Genomic DNA, 18031 nt, shown 5'->3' with positions numbered 1-18031 from the left:
TGAGCATATAAAAATGGCCAATAAGCACATGAAAAGATATTCGACATCATTAGTCATCAGGGAAATGCAAATCAAAACCACAATGAGATACTACTTCACACTCACTAAGATGGCTAGAATCAAAATGTCAGATAGTAAGTGTTGCCAAGGATGTAGAGAAACTGGAACCCTCAGACACTGCTAGTAGGGGTATAAAATGGTGCAGCCACTTTGGAAAACAGTTCAGCAGTACCTTAAAGGTTAAACATAGAGCTACCATATGACCTAGCTATTTTACTCCCAGGTGTATAGCCAAGAGAAATGAAAATATATGTCCATGCAAAAATTGGTACACAAATGTTCATAGCAGCATCACTCATAATAATCAAAAGGTGGAAACAATCCAAATGTCCATCAACTGATGAATGGATAAATGAAATGTGGTATATCCATATAATGGAATATCATCTGGCCATACAAAGGAACGAAGTACTGCTACATAGTACAACATGGACAAACCTCGAAAACATGCTAAGTAAAAGAAGCCAATCGCAAAAGACCACATACTGTATGATTTCATTTACATGAAATACCCAGAAGAGAGAAATCTATACTAGAAGGAAGTAGATTAGTGGTTGCCTAGGGGTGTGGCTGGGGAAGTTGAGGGGAAAGGGAGAGTAACTACCAATGGGTACAGGATTTCTTAGGGTGGAAGGGTAACAAAAATGCTCTAAAATTGATTGTTAAAATGATTGTACAACTCTGTGAATATTCTAGATCACCGAATCATACATTTTAAATTGGGATTAGCTGGGCACAGTGGCTCATGCCTGTAATCCCAGTACTTTGGGAGGCCGAGGTGGCAGATCACCTGAGTCAGAAGTTCGAGACCAGCCTGACCAACATGGAGAAACCCCGTCTCTACTAAAAAATACAAAATTAGCTGGGCGTGGTGGCACATGCCTGTAATCCCAGCTACTCAGGAGGCTGAGGCAGAATTGCTTGAACCCGGGAGGCGGAGGTTGCAGTGAGCTGAAATCGTGCCACTGCACTCCAGCCTGGGCGACAGAGTGAGACTCTGTCTCAAAAAAAAAAAGGGGGGGGGATCTGTGGTATGTGAATCATATCTCAATAAAGCTCTTATTAAAAAAAAGAAAGCTCAGCCGGGCATGGTAGCTCACGCCTGTAATCTCAACACTTTGGGAGGCTGAGGCGGGAACATCACGAGGTCAAGAGATGGAGACCATCCTGGCCAGGATAGTGAAAGCCCGTCTCTACTGAAAATACAAAAATTAGCCAGGCATGGTGGCGGGCACCTGTAATCCCAGCTACTCAGAGGCTGAGGCAGAGAACTGCTTGAACCTGGAGGCGGAGGTTGCAGTGAGCCGAGCCGAGATCACACCACTGCACTCCAGCCTGGGCAACAGAGTGAAACTCCATCTCAAAAAAAAAAAGGCCGGGCGCGGTGGCTCACGCCTGTAATCCCAGCACTTTGGGAGGCCGAGGCGGGCGGATCACAAGGTCAGGAGATCGAGACCACGGTGAAACCCTGTCTCTACTAAAAATACAAAAAATTAGCCGGGCGCGGTTGTGGGTGCCTGTAGTCCCAGCTACTCGGGAGGCTGAGGCAGGAGAATGGCGTGAACCCGGGAGGCGGAGCTTGCAGTGAGCCGAGATCGCGCCACTGCACTCCAGCCTGGGCGACAGAGAGAGACTCCGTCTCAAAAAAAAAAGCTCAAGTAATTTTTTTTTTTGGAAAGTACTTTACATACTTTAAAGATACACTTATATATCTTAAATAGGACAGCTGAGAGAGTTTCCACAACATCTGCATATTCCAGTTAGGAAGCCCCCTTCTACCAAGGTAACCACATCACTAACTCTAATACAATCCCCTGACCTCTATCTTTGCCCCTATAGCATTTTATGCTTTCCTCATCAAGGCACTTTTCACAATGTTGAGCAATGGCCTGTTTATTTGTTTCTTGCCCCCACTAGACAATGAGCTCCTTGAGAGCAGGGACGTCATTTGCCTCATTCATTGGTATATCCCTGGCAGCTAGTACAGTGGCTGGCACAGAGTCACTCAATATACACCAAAGAAATGACTAAATCTTAATCTACATCAAGGGCACAAAGATCTGAAGGCAATGTCAGGGCAGCTGTAGAGGCAGGGAAGCTGGGGTGATTAGAATACAATATTGCCTAATTATATTTCCAAGCTGTAAATTGGCCTCCGCCCTCTCTATCATTGACCCAGCCTTAAGTCAGGAACACTTACTGGGTTTTGTGGCAAGAGGCTACTACTGGTCTCTTGAGTACTGGGAGGTCGACTTCCACTTTCCTCCAGTGGCAAAATACCCCTTCGATCCAGCACACTGAAGGAGATAAGAGAGTTAACAAAGAACTGGGCATTCACCCCTCCACCCACCCAGCCTACTGAATTTTGCTGCATAGACTGGAAAATATAAACCTGTCCTTTGGCGATCTAGCCTGAACACAGCACACGCCTCTTATCTCCCATTCACTTTTTCTTCCACAAACCAGGAAATGTCACATTAACCAGGGAACAAACAAATGAAATAAGAATGAAAGATCATCCCTCCAAAACAACCAGCCCATGGTCTATGGTCCATATAGACATGGTACCAAGTGGCAAGCCCTGGGAAGACCTATTTGACACCAAGAGGCCACATTCAGAAAAACACATCAGACCAGGTAACAGGACCAGGTTGAGCTGCTCATCCCAAAAGTCCCAGGAATTTTGAGTGCCCTGAGTACCTGGGGGGCAAGGGGCCACACAGCACTTCACAGCAGTTCTTCACAATATTGCCATGGCTGTAGGGATTCTGGACGCGATTCTTCCCTGTCCATGATCCTTTAATCTGCAAGATAAAAGCCAAGGCTGACATTAAAAATAATGTTAAAAAGAACAAATAATAATAATAAAATTTTAAAAAAACACAAAAAAGAAAAAATAATAATAATGTTGAAGAAACACGTGCAGCATGGGATAATAAAAAAGTTCTGGAAATGGATGGTGGCAATGGTTGCACAACAATGTGATGCCACTGAACTGTACATTTAGGATGTGAGGGCAATCTGGCTGCAACATCTGTCTCCCCATTGATCGCCAGGGTTGAAAGACATTTAATATGGCACACTTTATATTATGTATATTTTATCATAATAAAAAAGAAATACACAGCCATGAAAAAAGCTCACAATAGAGTGAAAAAAGCAGATAACTGAATGATATATATTATTATTTTTATTTATTTATTATTATTATTATTATTATTATTATACTTTAAGTTCTAGGGTACATGTGCATAACGTGCAGGTTTGTTACATATGTATACTTGTGCCATGTTGCTGTGCTGCACCCATCAACTCGTCAGCACCCATCAACTCGTCATTTACATCAGGTATAACTCCCATATTATTTTTATTTAAAAGTACATAATATAAACACAAATAAACATGGAAACAAGTCTAGACAAGTCTAGAATATATAAATCATACTACTAACAAAGGTGACGTCTAAGAAGTAAAGTAAGAGGAACTTACTTTTTCTTTTTTGCTCATCTGTATTTTCTGATTTTCTACAGTGAATGTAGATTAATTGGTACCTTTTTTTTTTTTTTGAGACAGAGTCTCATTCTGTCATCCAGGCTGGAGTGCATTGGCATGATCTTTGCTCACTGCAACCTCCACCTCCAGGGTTCAAGCGATTCTCCTGCCTCAGCCTCCCGAGTAGCTGGGACTATAGGTGCGCACTACCACACCCGGCTAATTTTTGTATTTTTAGTAGAGACAGGGTTTTACCATGTTGGCCAGGCTGGTCTTGAACTCCTGACCTCAGGTGATCTGCCCGCCTCAGCCTCCCAAAGTGCTTGGATTATAGGCATCAGCCACCACGTCCAGCCTAATTGGTAACTTTTTATATAGCAAGGATTCATCCAGTGCAACTGTCCCTCTCCATGCCAAAGAGAGGCACCAGCTAGCCTTTAAGGACCTGTGAACAGTTAAAGGCTATATACCCACCCAACTTTTCAACCTCTTCTTCCTAATGCTCCACAAGCATTCAACTCCAAACAAAGCCCTCTGCTTTCTCTTCCACACATCTGACTTAACGATCTCGCACACCACGTTTCTGCCTGCCTCAACCTCCCAGGCCCTGGAGACTCTAGCAAGTAGTTCTCTAGCAAGTAGCAAGAGGATAGGCTTTGGGAAGAAGAATATGTGGTGAGGAGAAGAGTAAGTTGACTCACGTCTTCATTGGTTGTCTGGTTGAGAGCCACGAGGAAAGTGTGAAATCCAGTCAGTCCCACGACGGACCAGAGTGTAAAGAAGCAAATGAGGACTTCTAGAACAGTGAGGTGTGGTTAAGGAATATTGAAGAACTCAACATCAGGAGACTTGATGCCTCTACCCATATTCAGGGCACCAGTCACACCATCTTTACCTCCTGGAACGTATATCACAAAAAGTCATGTTTCCATATATATAACAACAGATGAATTCTGAACTTACTGGATAGATCCCTTATGAAAGAATTTCTAGCATATCTAGGATATTTAAGGGTTTGCCTATTTATTCATCATTGACTCTTGGAAGGGGATGTGTGGGAGTGGCCAGAGCTAAACAATGTTGGCCATCACTGCCAATGGAAATTCTGTCAAAAAACAAAATTCATGTAATCCTGGCACTTTGGGAGGCCGAAGTGGGCGGATCACAAGGTCAGGAGTTCAAAAACAGCCTGGCCAACATGGTGAAACCCCGTCTCTACTAAAAATACAAAAAATTAGCCGGGCGTGGTGGCAGGCACCTGTAGTCCCAGCTACTCGGGAGGCTGAGGCAGGAGAATTGCTTGAACCCAGGAGGCGAGCCGGGGCAACAGTGCAAGATTCTGTCTCAAAAAAAAAAAAAAGATTCATAAATGAAGAACTAGTGAGGGAAAAGAAAGAGGATGTGATTTATAGAAATCTCATCTGAACCCCCTTTGCAGAAATGCAGCCACCGTTCTGAGCAGGGAGTGAAGGAAAGAACTCCCTTTTAGTCCCGGTCATCTTCCATTCTGGTTGTTACCACTAAGACTATATATATTTTTTAATTATTTTAGACCTTGGCACTCTCTGATGTCTGAAAAACTAGATAGTGGGAGAAATGTGGGGAGAAAGCATGCTGGAAAGTAGCTTAAGAAGGCTTTAGAGGGACATACTGCCAGGGGAGGATATGTTCCAGGAGTTTCTTTCAACGTCTCCAAGAAGCCAATTTTCAAAGATTCTGTGAAATTGGGAGGAGGAGTAGAGAGAAAAATTAGTGACTTCAGTCAAAACTACACACTATCCTAGTGCCTACTCACTTCCTTCCCTCCCTTTCCCATGTTACACACTGGCAAGAGCTAAGCTCTCACTCGGGCAAGGGTGAAGAGCTTCATCTCCTAGCTGGTAGTCTCATGACTAAAGAGTTCACATTTTCAGTGCAGGACCAGGCCCTGGACTAGAGAGGTGGGTAGAAGCTAAGCAGCAAGATCCCTTCCCTTTTCCCTAGCCCCCAACTATGGACATGTGAGGGGGATATTAACAGATAAAAGAAATCAGAAATACCCAAGAAAAATCCTCTCTCCTTGCCAATACGTGTCCTTCCCTTGCTCAAAATCCAGCTCAGAACTCTTCTCTTTCCAGGAAGCTGTCTTAAGACCACTCCCTTAACTCCACATCACATCTGCCCTTAGACTGGTGTGTGTGTGGGTGTGTGTATGTTTGTGCACATGCACACATGTAGGTGTGCTTTCTATCTCCCAAAATAGACTGTGAGCTACCAAAAGACATTTCTCAGGCAAAACCCTTTTCTACCCCTTAGCACAAGGCAAGTTTTACAAGGCAGAAGAAGAGAGGATTTTCCGAGACAAAATACATCCCCAACCTTTGGGATTACCTCAGAAATGCCCCAGTACTCTGGATACAGACCAGTAATTATGGCCCCAGGCCCCAGCAGTTGGTCAGAGAAAAGGCCAACACACTGAGTAATACTCATTGATGTGCACTAAGGTTTGCAACCCTGCTCAAGAGCAGATAACAGTGCTCATTTCTAACCTGTCCTAAGGTACCTTTCACAATGGTACCACCAGGAAACCCAACCACCCTCTAAGCCGCCCTTAACTCTTCCCCCACCCCGCCCCACTCCAACAACGGACACTGCCCTGCATACTCACTGAGGGCCACATAGACGATGTTGAAGGCGAAGACATAGATTGTGAGGAGGGAGAGAGAAAGGATGAAGAGGTAGAAGTAGCGGTAGTTCCTCTTTCCAACACAATTACCCACCCAGGGGCAGTGATGGTCGAAGCGCTCTGTGGAAGAAAGAGAGAGTCCAATGCCAAAAGACTCCAGAACAAAAATCAACCCCGCCATCCACATAATATCTAATTCAAAGACCTCCAGGATCATTGTCTATTTCAGTTGTAAAAAATACAGGGTTTTATTTTTTTACTTTTTCAAAATGTTTTCATAACCATCTCATTTGATCCTCACAATTTCCCTGGAACTTGAGCAAAAGGAGATACTCTTTTCCCCACTTTACAGATGAAGAAACAAAGGCATGGAGAGGTTAAGTGATCTGCCTCACTTTGCTCATTAAAAGCAGAGACACTGCTTGTCCAAATAAAATATTAATCGGTGGGCCTGCTAAGTTCAAGAAGAATAAATAGGCCGGGCGCGGTGGCTCAAGCCTGTAATCCCAGCACTTTGGGAGGCCGAGGCGGGTGGATCACGAGGTCAGGAGATCGAGACTATCCTGGCTAACACGGTGAAACCCCGTCTCTACTAAAAATACAAAAAACTAGCCGGGCGTGGTGGCGGGCGCCTGTAATCTCAGCTACTCGGGAGGCTGAGGCGGGAGAATGGCATGAACCCGGGAGGCGGAGCTTGCAGTGAACTGAGATCACGCCACTGCACTCCAGCCTGGGAGACACAGCGAGACTCCGTCTCAAAAAAAAAAAAAAAAAAAAAAAAAAAAAAAAAAAAAAAGAAGAATAAATAGGTGAAAATAGCCAAGGAAAAATGTAAAACTACAATATTTAAAATGGTATGGCATAGTTCAATGGAATGGAAAGAGCCCAGAAACAGATCTTAGAACAGATAAGATTTTGTTGTCTAATAAACTCAGCATCACAAAATCAGGTGAAAGGAAGTATTATTCCATAAACAATTATGTGACAATTGGCTATTTGGTGCAAAATACGGATCAATTTCTTTTTTGTCTTCATACTACTTGTCATAGTAAATTCAGATGAATTAAAGAGCTAAATGTAAAAACAAAGCAAATCCATAAAATAACTACAAAGAATAAATGTTTATTTGTCCGCTATATGCAGAAGGACTTTCTAAGCATAAAAGTACTGGAAGAAAACAGATGACAAGGAAAAATAGATTTGACTCCATAAACTTTAAAAAAATTTTGTGGTTTTGATTTGCATTTCCTTGGCGATCAATTATGTGATTATTACACATTGCATGCCTGTATCAAAACTTCTCATGTACACCATAAATATATATACCTACTAAATACCAACAAAAAATTAAAAATTTAAAAATATTTTGTGTGTCTTAAAATTACCATAAAGAAAATTAAAGAGAAAAAAACCAATGGCAATCTACGTAAAGTTGTACCTGACTATGTGAAAAGTTCTTAGAAATCAATAGGAAAATACAAATACTTCGTCAAGAAAATAATAGTCAAAAGTTACTTGAAATTTGCTAAGAGAGTAATCTTAAGTGTCCACACCACACACGCACATACACACACAATGGCAACTGTGTGGTGATGAATATGTTCATTTGATTGTGGTAAGCATTACAGGCAGATACCAAAATCCACCCATACTCAAGTCACTCAGCAGCCCTGCAGAACCCACAGATAAGAAAAGTTGCCCCTCGTGTACACAGGTTTTGCATCTTGTGAATACTGTACATTTGAACCTTGAACAACTCAGGTTTGAACTGTGTGCGTCCACTTGTACGTGGATTTGTTTCAATAAATACAGTTGGTCCTCCGTATCAACAGGTTCTGCATCCACAACTAAAACCAGATCAAAAATACAGTATTCACAAAATATGAAACCCCCAGATACGGATACAGGGGGCTGACTTTTCATATCCATGGGTTCCACAGGGCCACTGCAGGACTTGAGAATGCATGGGGTTTGGTATTCAAGGGCAATCCCTGAAACCAATACCCCAAGGATACTTAGGGACGACTGTATTTTGGATCCGCGTTTGGTTGCAGATGAGGAACCCACTGATACTGTATTTATTGAAAAAAAAAAACCCTCATTATTAAGTGGGCCCATGCAGTTCAAAACTGCATTGTTCAAGGGTCAACTGTACATAAAACAAAAACAAAAAACAAACAAAAAGGAAATAGGGCAAAAACTAATAAATACCATAAAACCTATATTTAACATTTTTCCTATTCACCAATAATTCAGTGTAATACTAGTAAAACAGTAACATATTTTATGCCTGTCAAAATAAGAACATAAATAATAAAATTCAGTGCTAGTGAGAATAAGGTAAAATGGACACTCTAACATACTGCTTGTGGGAGCATAAAATGAAAGAACCTTTCCAGAAAGCAATTTGGCAGTACTTATCAAGAGCCTTCATAAAGCTTGTACCCCTTTGGCAGAATAAATCCATTTTCAGTAATTTCTCTTAAGTAAATATAAATGCACACAGAAATTTTAAGTTCAAATTTTTATTTTTATTTACTTATTTTTGAGACAGAGTTTCACTCTTGTCATCCAGGCTGGGAGTGCAATGGTGTGATCTCGGCTCACTGCAACCTCCACCTCCCAGGTTCAAGCCTCATTAGCCTCCCGAGTAGCTGGGATCACAGGTGCCCACCACCACGCCCTGCTAATTTTTGTATTTTTAGTAGAGACGGGGTTTCGCCATGTTAGCCAGGCTGATCTCAAACTCCTGACCTCAGGTGATCTGCCCGCCTCAGCCTCCCAAAGTGCTGGGATTACAGGCGTGAGCCACCGCACCCAGCTGAAGTTCAAATTTTGTATTGTTTGGGAGGCCCAGGCAGGGGAATCACGAGGTCAAGAGTTTGAAACCAGCCTGGCCAACATGGTGAAACCCCATCTCTACCAAAAAATGCAAAAATTCGCAAGTCGTGGTGGTGCACGCCTGTAATCCCAGTTAATCAGGAGGCTGAGGTGGGGGAATCGCTTGAGCTCGGGAGGCAGAGGTTGCAGTGAGCTGAAATCACGCCACTGCACTCCAGCCTGGGTGACAGAGTGAGACCTTGTTTAAAAAAAAAAAATCTATTATGGTAAAATATACATAACATACAATTTGCCATTTTAACCATTTTAAGTGTACAATTCAGTGGTATTAATTACATTCATAATGTTGTGGAACCATCACTATTATCTATTTCCAAAACCCTTTCATTACTCCAAACAGAAACTCTGCACCCATTAAGCAGTAACTCTCCATTTCCCCCTTCCCCTATCCCCTAGCAATCTCTAACATTCTGTCTCTATGAATGTGCCTATTCTAGATATCTCATATAAGCGGAACCATACAGTATTTGTCCTTTTGTCTGTTTTTTTTTTCCACGTAGCATGTTTTCAAGGTTCATCCACATTGTATCAGTACTGTATTCCTTTTTATGACCGGATAATATTTCATTGTATGTATATACCACATTTTGTTTAGCCATTCATCTGTTGATAGACACTTGGGTTGGTTCCACCTTTTGGCTACTGTGAATAATGATGCTATGAACACTGGCATACAAGTAGGTTTTGTGTCCTTGTTGTCAATTCTTTTGGCAATTGTTATGGAATGAACTGTTCCCCCATTCCCCAGTTCCATATGTTGAAGCCCTAACCCCCAATGTGGCTGCACTTGGAGGCAGAACCTTCAAGGAGGTAACTAAAGTTAAATGTGGTCATCCAGGTGGGGCCCTAACCCAATGGGACTGGGGTCCTTGTAAGGAGAGGATGAGACACCAGTAGTGTGTGAGCACAGAGAAAAGGTCACATGAGGACACAGCAAGAAGGCAGCCATCTGCAAGCCAGGGGGAGAGGCCTCACCAGAAACCATCCCTTCTCGCACCTCTATCTTCGACTTCCAGCCTCCAGAATTGTGAGAGAATAATTCCCATTGTTTGAGCCAGCCAGTCTGACGTATTTTGTTATGGTAACCCAAGCAGACTAATATAGGTATACACCCAGGAGTGGAATTGCTGGGTCATGTGGTAATTCTATGTTTAACTTTTTGAGGAACCACCAACTTTTCCACAGCAGCTGCATGATTTTACATTCTCACCAGAAATGTATGAAGGTTCCAATTGTTCCATATCCTTATGTTTAATAATTACGATTGCAGTGTTATAACAATGAATAAAGTAGAAGAATGAATAATGTCTAATGACAGAAGACTGCCTAAATAAACTTGAATAGAACCATATGATGGATTATGCAGTCATTAAAATAATATATTAAAGAAACATTTATTAAAGATGCAGAAAAATAGGATAGAATGTTAAATGACAAAAGCAGGATTAAAAACTATCATGTTACAGTCCAATTTTGCAGAAACACTAGAAGGAAATATAGCAAAATGGAGAGTGAATTTAGGATTAAGTTTTATTTATACTTTCTGTACTTCCCATATTTTCCACAATGAACATGTGTTATTTTGATGATTAAAGGTTACAAAAGAATAAAATACACCAATTTGGGCCAATGCGGTGGCTCACACCTGTAATCCCAGCACTTTGGGAGGCCAAGGAGGGCAGATCACAAGGTCAGGAGATCGAGACCATCCTGGCTAACACAGTGAAACTCCATCTCTACTAAAAATACAAAAAATTAGCCAGGCGTGGTGGTGGGCGCCTGTAGTCCCAGCTACTTGGGAGGCTGCGGCAGGAGAATGGCGTGAACCCAGGAGACAGAGCTTGCAGTGAGCTGAGATTGCACCACTGCACTCCAGACTGGGAGAGAGAGCGAGACTCCATCACAAAAAAAAAAAAAGAAAAAGAAAAAAGAAAAAAAGAAAAGAAAAGAAAAAAAAAGAATAAAATACATCAATTTGAAAGAAAAGTGAGCTGTGTACTGGTCAAAAACTAAGGCTGTAAAAATGGTCTATCTCCTGCTGAGGAGGCTACATCTTTTCAGGAAAGGGAAGAAAGGTATAGAGAAGAATGGTTATACAGATACATATTTTTTACAGTATTTTAAATCACATCTTTTCTGATAATACAAGTAATACATGCTCATTATAGAAAACTTGAAAAAAAATAAAAAGAAACATGAAGAAATCACAGCAGTGGAGGACAGCATATGAAAAAATGAAAGAAACAAAATCACTCATAATCCCACAACCTATAGATAATAAATTATAAAAATTGTGGCATATTTCCTGTATTTCCTTGCATATTTCTTTATACCTCATTATATATTTTTTTAAATAGGTAACTGACTTCACACGGTAAATGTAGCCTCTCTCCTGTTTTGTGTCATTTAGCTTTCTGGTATGAACTCTTTCCATTAGTCTAATGTATGAATGTCCATTTACTTATTTATTTATTTATTTATTTATTTATTTATTTATTTATTTACTTATTTAGGGACAGAGTCTAGCTCTGTCACCCAGGCTGGAGTGCAGTGCCACGATCTCGGTTCACTGTAGCCTCCACCTCATGGGTTTTTGATTCTCGTGCCTCAGCCGGGATCTCAGCTGGGATTACAGGCACATGTCAACATGTCCAGCTAATTTTTGTATGTTTTAGTAGAGACGAGGTTTCACCATGTTGGTCAGGCTGGTCTCAAACTTCTGGCCTCAAGTGATTTGCCCACCTCGGCCTCCAAAAGTGCTGGGATTACAGGAGTGAGCCACCACGTCCAGCTCTATAATTTATTTGGCTACTCGTCCGTTGGTACACAATTAGGTTCTTTTCAACTTTTAATTGTCATAATAATCCTGAGTTAAACATTTCTACCCCTAAATAGCTTCCCACATCTCTGATTTCATGGGACAGACTCCCTAGAAAGGGAACCACTGGCATCAAAAAGTATAGATGTTTTTAAGGTTTTTGATTACTCTTATTAGGTTGCCTTCCAAAAAGTTTGTTCCAATTTACACTTACTAGTGGAAGAACAAATATCAGGTTTTCCTTGCTAATTTTCCAGATTTAAAAACAGCAGATTGGGCTGGGAGTATTGGCTCACACCTATAATAACAACACTTTGGGAGACTGCGGCGGGTGGACTGCTTGAACTCAGGAGTTTGAGACCAGCCTGGGCAACATGGGGAAAACCCATCTCTACAAAAAATGCAAAAAAAAAAAAAAAATAGCCAGGCATGGTGGTGCATGCCTGTAGTCTCAGCAACTTGGGAGGCTGAGGTGGGAGGATCACCTGAGCCCAGGAAGTTGAGTCTGCAGTGAGGTGTGATTGTGCTACTGCCCTCCAGCCTGGAAAAAAGAATGATAGCCTATCTCAAAAAAAAAAGCATCCTGAAATCATTTCTTTGACTATTAGTCATGATAACTAGCCAATTATATTTTTATGAACTGTCTATATTTCTCCCGGAACATTAGTGCTTTTAAAAAAATTGATTTGTATGAGTTCCTTATAGTTAAGAATATTAATAAGGAAAGGGAATACTACCTCACATCAGCTCTTCTTTTTTTTATTAATTTTAAGTTCTGGGGTACATGTGCAGGATGTGCAGGTTTGTTACATAGGTAAATGTGTGCCATGGTGGTTTGCGGCACATATCAAGCCATCACCTAGGTACTAAGTCCAGCATGCATTAGCTATTTTTCCTAATGCTCTCCCTCCCCTCCCCATCCCCCAGTAGGCCCCGGTGTTTGTTGTTCCCCTCCCTGTGTCCATGTGTTCTCATTGTTCTCAAAAGAAGACATTCATGCAGCCAACAAATATATGAAAAAATGCTCAACATCACTGATCATTAGAGAAATGCGAATCAAAACCACACAGAGATACCATCTCATGCCAGTCAGAACGGCGATTATTAAAAAGTCAAAAAACAACAGATGCTGGCGAGGTTTCGGAGAAATAGGAACCCTATTGTTGTTGGGAATGTAAATTAGTTCAACCATTGTGGAAGATGTGGCAACTCCTCAAAGATCTAGAACCAGAAATACCATTTGACCCAGCAATCTCATTACTGGGTATAGACCTTCCTTAAATATCAAGTTTCCTGCTTCATTTAAAATGGATTTCGAGGGCCGGGCACGGTGGCTCATGCCTGTAATCTCAGCACTTTGGGAGGCCTAGGTGGGAAGATCACAAGGTCAGGAGTTTGAGACCAGCCTGACCAACATGATGAACTTCCATCTCTACTAAAAATACAAAAATTAGCCAGGCGTGGTGGTGCACGCTTATAATACCAGCTACTTAGGAGGCTGAGGCAGGAGAATCACTTGAACCCGGGAGGTGGAGGTTGCAGTGAGTGGAGACCACACCACTGCACTCCAGCCTGGGCGACAGAGTGACACTCCATCTCAAAAATAAAAAAAAATAAAATGGGCTTCAACAATAGATGCTGACGAGGCTGTGGAGAAATAGGAACACTTTTACACTGTTGGTAGGAGTGTAAATTAGTTCAACCATTGTAGAAGACAGTGTGGTGATTCCTTGAGGATCTAGTACCAGAAATACCATTTGACCCAGCAATCCCATCACTGGGTATATACCCAAAGCATTATAAATCATTCTACCATAAAGACACATGCACACATGTGTTTATTGCAGCACTATTTACAATAGCAAAGACTTGGAACCAACCCAAATGCCCATCAATGATAGACTGGATAAAGAAAATGGGGCACATATACACCATGGAATACTATGCAGCCATAAAAAAGAATGAGATCATGTCCTTTGTAGGGACATGGATGAAGCTGGAAGCCATCATTCTCAGCAAACTAACACAGGAACAGAAAACCAAACACTGCATGTTCTCACTCATAAGTGGGAGCTGAACAATGAGAACACATGGCCATAGGGAGGGGAACAACACATACTGGGGCCTGTCGGTGGGGTGGGGTGAGGAGGGAGGACATTAGGACAAATACCTAATGCATTTGGGGCTTAAAACCTAGATGACAGGTTGATAGGTGCAGCAAACCACCATGGCACATGTATACCTATGTAACAAACCTGCACATTCTGCACATGTATCCTGGAACTTAAAGTAAAATTTTAAAAATAATAATAATAAAATGGGTTTTGATTTATAAAAATCTTATCTACATATAGTAGTTTTTTAGTATACATGCTGCCAAAGAGAGCACCATATAGCTTTTTACCACATAAAGCAAGATATATCTCCCAACCTTTGCCTAAAGAAATGACTAGTAAGAGGAAAGCAACGCCCTCAGAATGCCACATGGTATACAGAAAAAACATTATCCAATCATGGGAACTCAAGAAAAAGTAATTCTAAAAAGAACGTTAGAAGTATGCCTGATGATATAAGCAATTTCACATATAGGTCTATCAACAGGAATCTTTATGGCCCGTTTCTCATCTTGGCCAGGGTTTAGCACACAGTAGGCAGTGATTACAACGAAGCCACATATATGTGGATGGAAGCACAGACCACTGTATTATGCACACTTATACCCGACCCTCTTGCAGCAGCAGCAGAGAGAAGAAATAAGCAGTCTGGAATCAGACCTGCTCTAGCTTCATCTTATGCTAATTATATGAACTTACATACTGGTGCTTCACCTATTTCCTCATCCGTAAAATGGGGATAATACCAATCTCATGGGGCTGTTACAAGTCTTAAATGAGAGAAAGGTAAATCACCTAGCACAGTGCCCAACATGTAGTAGAAACTCAATAAATGCTACTAGCAACTTTCCTCTTCTTGGGTTGTGTCTTAGGCCTTCCTTCCTCAATACTGCCCTCCAGTGGACTAGGAGTCTCCTCCCACTATATAAGGTGGGTCCCACGTGAAAATCCAGTACAGGAAAATCTAAATTTCAAAAATAGGTAAAGTTTATTTTTCTCATTTACTAAAGAGGTTTTTGTAAAGTTTAGGCTAGAGTATATTTAAATTGTGATTCGATCTACATAAGTACAGCTGATTTGCAGTTTTTCAGGAGCTTGTTGCCTATCTAAATTTCCTATCTAAATCTAGCTCATTTTCCATCTAAATCTATCTTCCCTCCCCCACTGATTTCTCCCAAGAATTGGTGACCACCCTGACTTTCTTGTTCAACTCAGCCTTTTCCCTAGGCAATGTCCCCGTAGTTTTACTCACCCACACAGTTGTCACAGATGCTGCAATGGGAGGCCCGGGGAGGCCGGAAGATCTTGCATGTATAACAGTATTTCAGTTTCACAATCTGGTTGTTTATCTGGAAATTCTTGATACGAGGGGGTGGTCGCTGGCCCTGGGGCACCGCACCATTGGTAGCTTCTGTAAATCAATAAAGACAGCTAATATCACAGCTAGCCATTATTTCAGCCCAAAAGTCTCACCACCTCTCCAAACCCAATGGGGGCATTCAAAGGTTCCCTAAGCCTACTGTCTTCTCTGGGCAATCATTTATAGACTAGACACTCAACATCACAGAATATGCCCATAAAACTCCACTAAGTGTATGCAGTTCTGTGGTATACATATGAAAAAAGTGTTTCTTCGAGACTTTTTTTCTGATTACAAACAAAAACATTCATAAAAAAAAATTGTTGGCCAGGCGCGGTGGCTCAAGCCTGTAATCCCAGCACTTTGGGAGGCCGAGACGGGCGGATCATGAGGTCAGGAGATCGAGACCATCCTGGCTAACACGGTGAAACCCCGTCTCTACTAAAAATACAAGAAAATTAGCCGGGCGAGGTGGCGGGCGCCTGTAGTCCCAGCTACTCGGGAGGCTGAGGCAGGAGAATGACGTGAACCCGGGGGAGCGGAGCTTGCAGTGAGCCGAGATTGCGCCACTGCACTCCAGCCTGGGGCACAGAGCAAGACTCCGCGTCAAAAAAAAAAAAAAAAAAATTGCTAAAAATACATTAAATGAAAACATCCAATTTCACTAATAATCAGAGAAATAAAAATTAAAGCACAAAGATACCATTTCTACCTATCATATTAAAAAGCAATACAAAGAACAAAAATACCCCATGTTAACAAGGGTGGGGAAAGGTCATTCTCATATCTTATCAGTGAGCAATATGGCAGCTGCTACTAAACTTTTTTTTTCTTTTAAGATGCAGTCTCACTCTGTCGCCCAGGCTGGAGTGCAGTGGTGTGGTCTCAGTCTTGGCTCACTGCAACCTCCGCCTCTTGGGTTCAAGTGATTCTCCTGCCTCAGCCTCCCGAGTAGCTGGGATCACAGGGGCCCACCACCATGCCTGGCTGATTTTTGTATTTTTAGTAGAGATGGGGTTGTATCACGTTGGTCAAGCTGGTCTCAAACTCCAGACCTCAAGTGATCCACCTGCCTCAGCCTCCCAAAGTGCTGGGATTACAGGCGTGAGCCACCATGCCCAGCCAGCTACCAAAGTTTTAAACATGTGTATTCATGTACTGACCGAGTCTACTTCTAGAAACTTATCAAAATTATAATGAGATATACGAAAGATGTTTGTATAAGAATATCTGTCACAGAGTTCCTTTTAATAGTGAAAAACTAAAAATAACTTCAATGTCACAATAGGAGGTTGGTTAAGTAAATTATGTTATGTGTATAGAATGGAATATTATGCAGCCATTAAAAATGATATAGATGAAAGAATGGTAAAAACAGGAAAATACAATATATGGCAAAATGAAAATAAATGTTAAAAAGCAATATGCAGAAAACAATACTATCTTGCAAACATAAAATATATGCATGTGAAAAGAAACGACTCGTAATACAAAAACAGTTATTGAAATAAAAGTAACACTTGCTTATTGCAAACATTTAGAAAAAAACAGAACAGGGCCAGGCACGGTGGCTCACGCCTGTAATCCCAGCACTTTGGGAGGCTGAGGCAGGCGGATCACCTGAGATCAGGAGTTCGACACCAGCCTGGCCAACATGGCAAAACCCCGTGTCTACTAAAAATACAAAAATTAGCCAGGCATGGTGGCACACGTCTGTAATCCCAGCTACTCTGGAGGCTGAGGCAGGAGAATTGCCTGAACCTGGGAGGCAGCCTGGGTGACAGAGCGAGCGAGACTCCATCTCAAAATTTTTTTTTTTGAAAAAACAGAAAGTATAAATAAGAAAACATAAATATCACTGACAGTCTCTCAGCTCAGGGATATTTATATTTTTTGGTGTATTTCCTTCTAATCTTCTATTAACAGGTAAGCATTCATAATTTTTTTTAAAAATTGAGATAATATTATAAATGCAGTTTTGTACCATGAAGTATTTACTTAATATTATATGCTGTGAACATTTTCTCACTGTTAATTTTTTTCTAAAACATAACTACTGGTAATATTCCATCATATATGTGTCCTGTGATTTATTTAAATATTCCACATTGTTGGGATTTTTACTATTTAGCTGACGTTACATGTAAAAATTTAAAATATTACAGATAAAAGCTTAAATCCCCTTCGATCACCACCTCAATCCTAGTCCCCTCCTCCCTTCCAAGAACATATTCATGTGTTAAAATTAATTTCTAAAACAGAAAGAATAAAGAAAAGAATGTTGAAGTCTAAGCAGTAATACATGAAGTTGCCGGCATTAAAATAGCTACTCATATTTAAAAGAAAAGAAAAAACGATGCACTAAGAATCCTTCTACAGTAATTTGTAAAAATCTTTATCTCCTTTAGTTAAACCCTCAGAGAAGTAGAACTACTGGGTCAAAGGGTATGACCCTTTAAAGTATATATTACTTATTACCAAACTGCTTCCCAGACAGACCGTATGAATTTGCATGCCTGCCCATCCACAGCATATGAGAGTGCCTGTCTCACTGCACCCTCGCCATGCAGTATAATTCTAAAAACAGAATATTTTTCAATTCACTTTGATTTTAAAAATAT

The 18031-nt window shown here is 41.2% G+C and overlaps 1 protein-coding gene across 2 annotated transcripts in view; it reads right to left on the bottom strand.

Annotated features, from left to right (window-relative positions):
* LOC105468461 (zinc finger DHHC-type palmitoyltransferase 9) overlaps positions 1–18031 on the bottom strand; it is a 39559-nt gene that overhangs the window by 3666 nt on the left and 17862 nt on the right. For both annotated transcript variants that reach the window (XM_071088881.1, XM_071088880.1), the window contains exons 5-10: positions 15303–15461; positions 6200–6337; positions 5222–5268; positions 4254–4358; positions 2761–2864; positions 2261–2357 (exon numbers count right to left, since the gene is read on the bottom strand). In XM_071088881.1, the coding sequence (XP_070944982.1) occupies positions 2261–2357; positions 2761–2864; positions 4254–4358; positions 5222–5268; positions 6200–6337; positions 15303–15461 (650 nt within the window). The remainder of the gene's footprint in view (positions 1–2260; positions 2358–2760; positions 2865–4253; positions 4359–5221; positions 5269–6199; positions 6338–15302; positions 15462–18031) is intronic.

This window comes from Macaca nemestrina, chromosome X, assembly GCF_043159975.1.
Source record: "Macaca nemestrina isolate mMacNem1 chromosome X, mMacNem.hap1, whole genome shotgun sequence".
Taxonomy (NCBI): domain Eukaryota; kingdom Metazoa; phylum Chordata; class Mammalia; order Primates; family Cercopithecidae; genus Macaca; species Macaca nemestrina.
The sequence above is the reverse complement of the archived record's forward strand: the minus strand, read 5'-3'. Positions and strand labels throughout refer to the sequence as shown.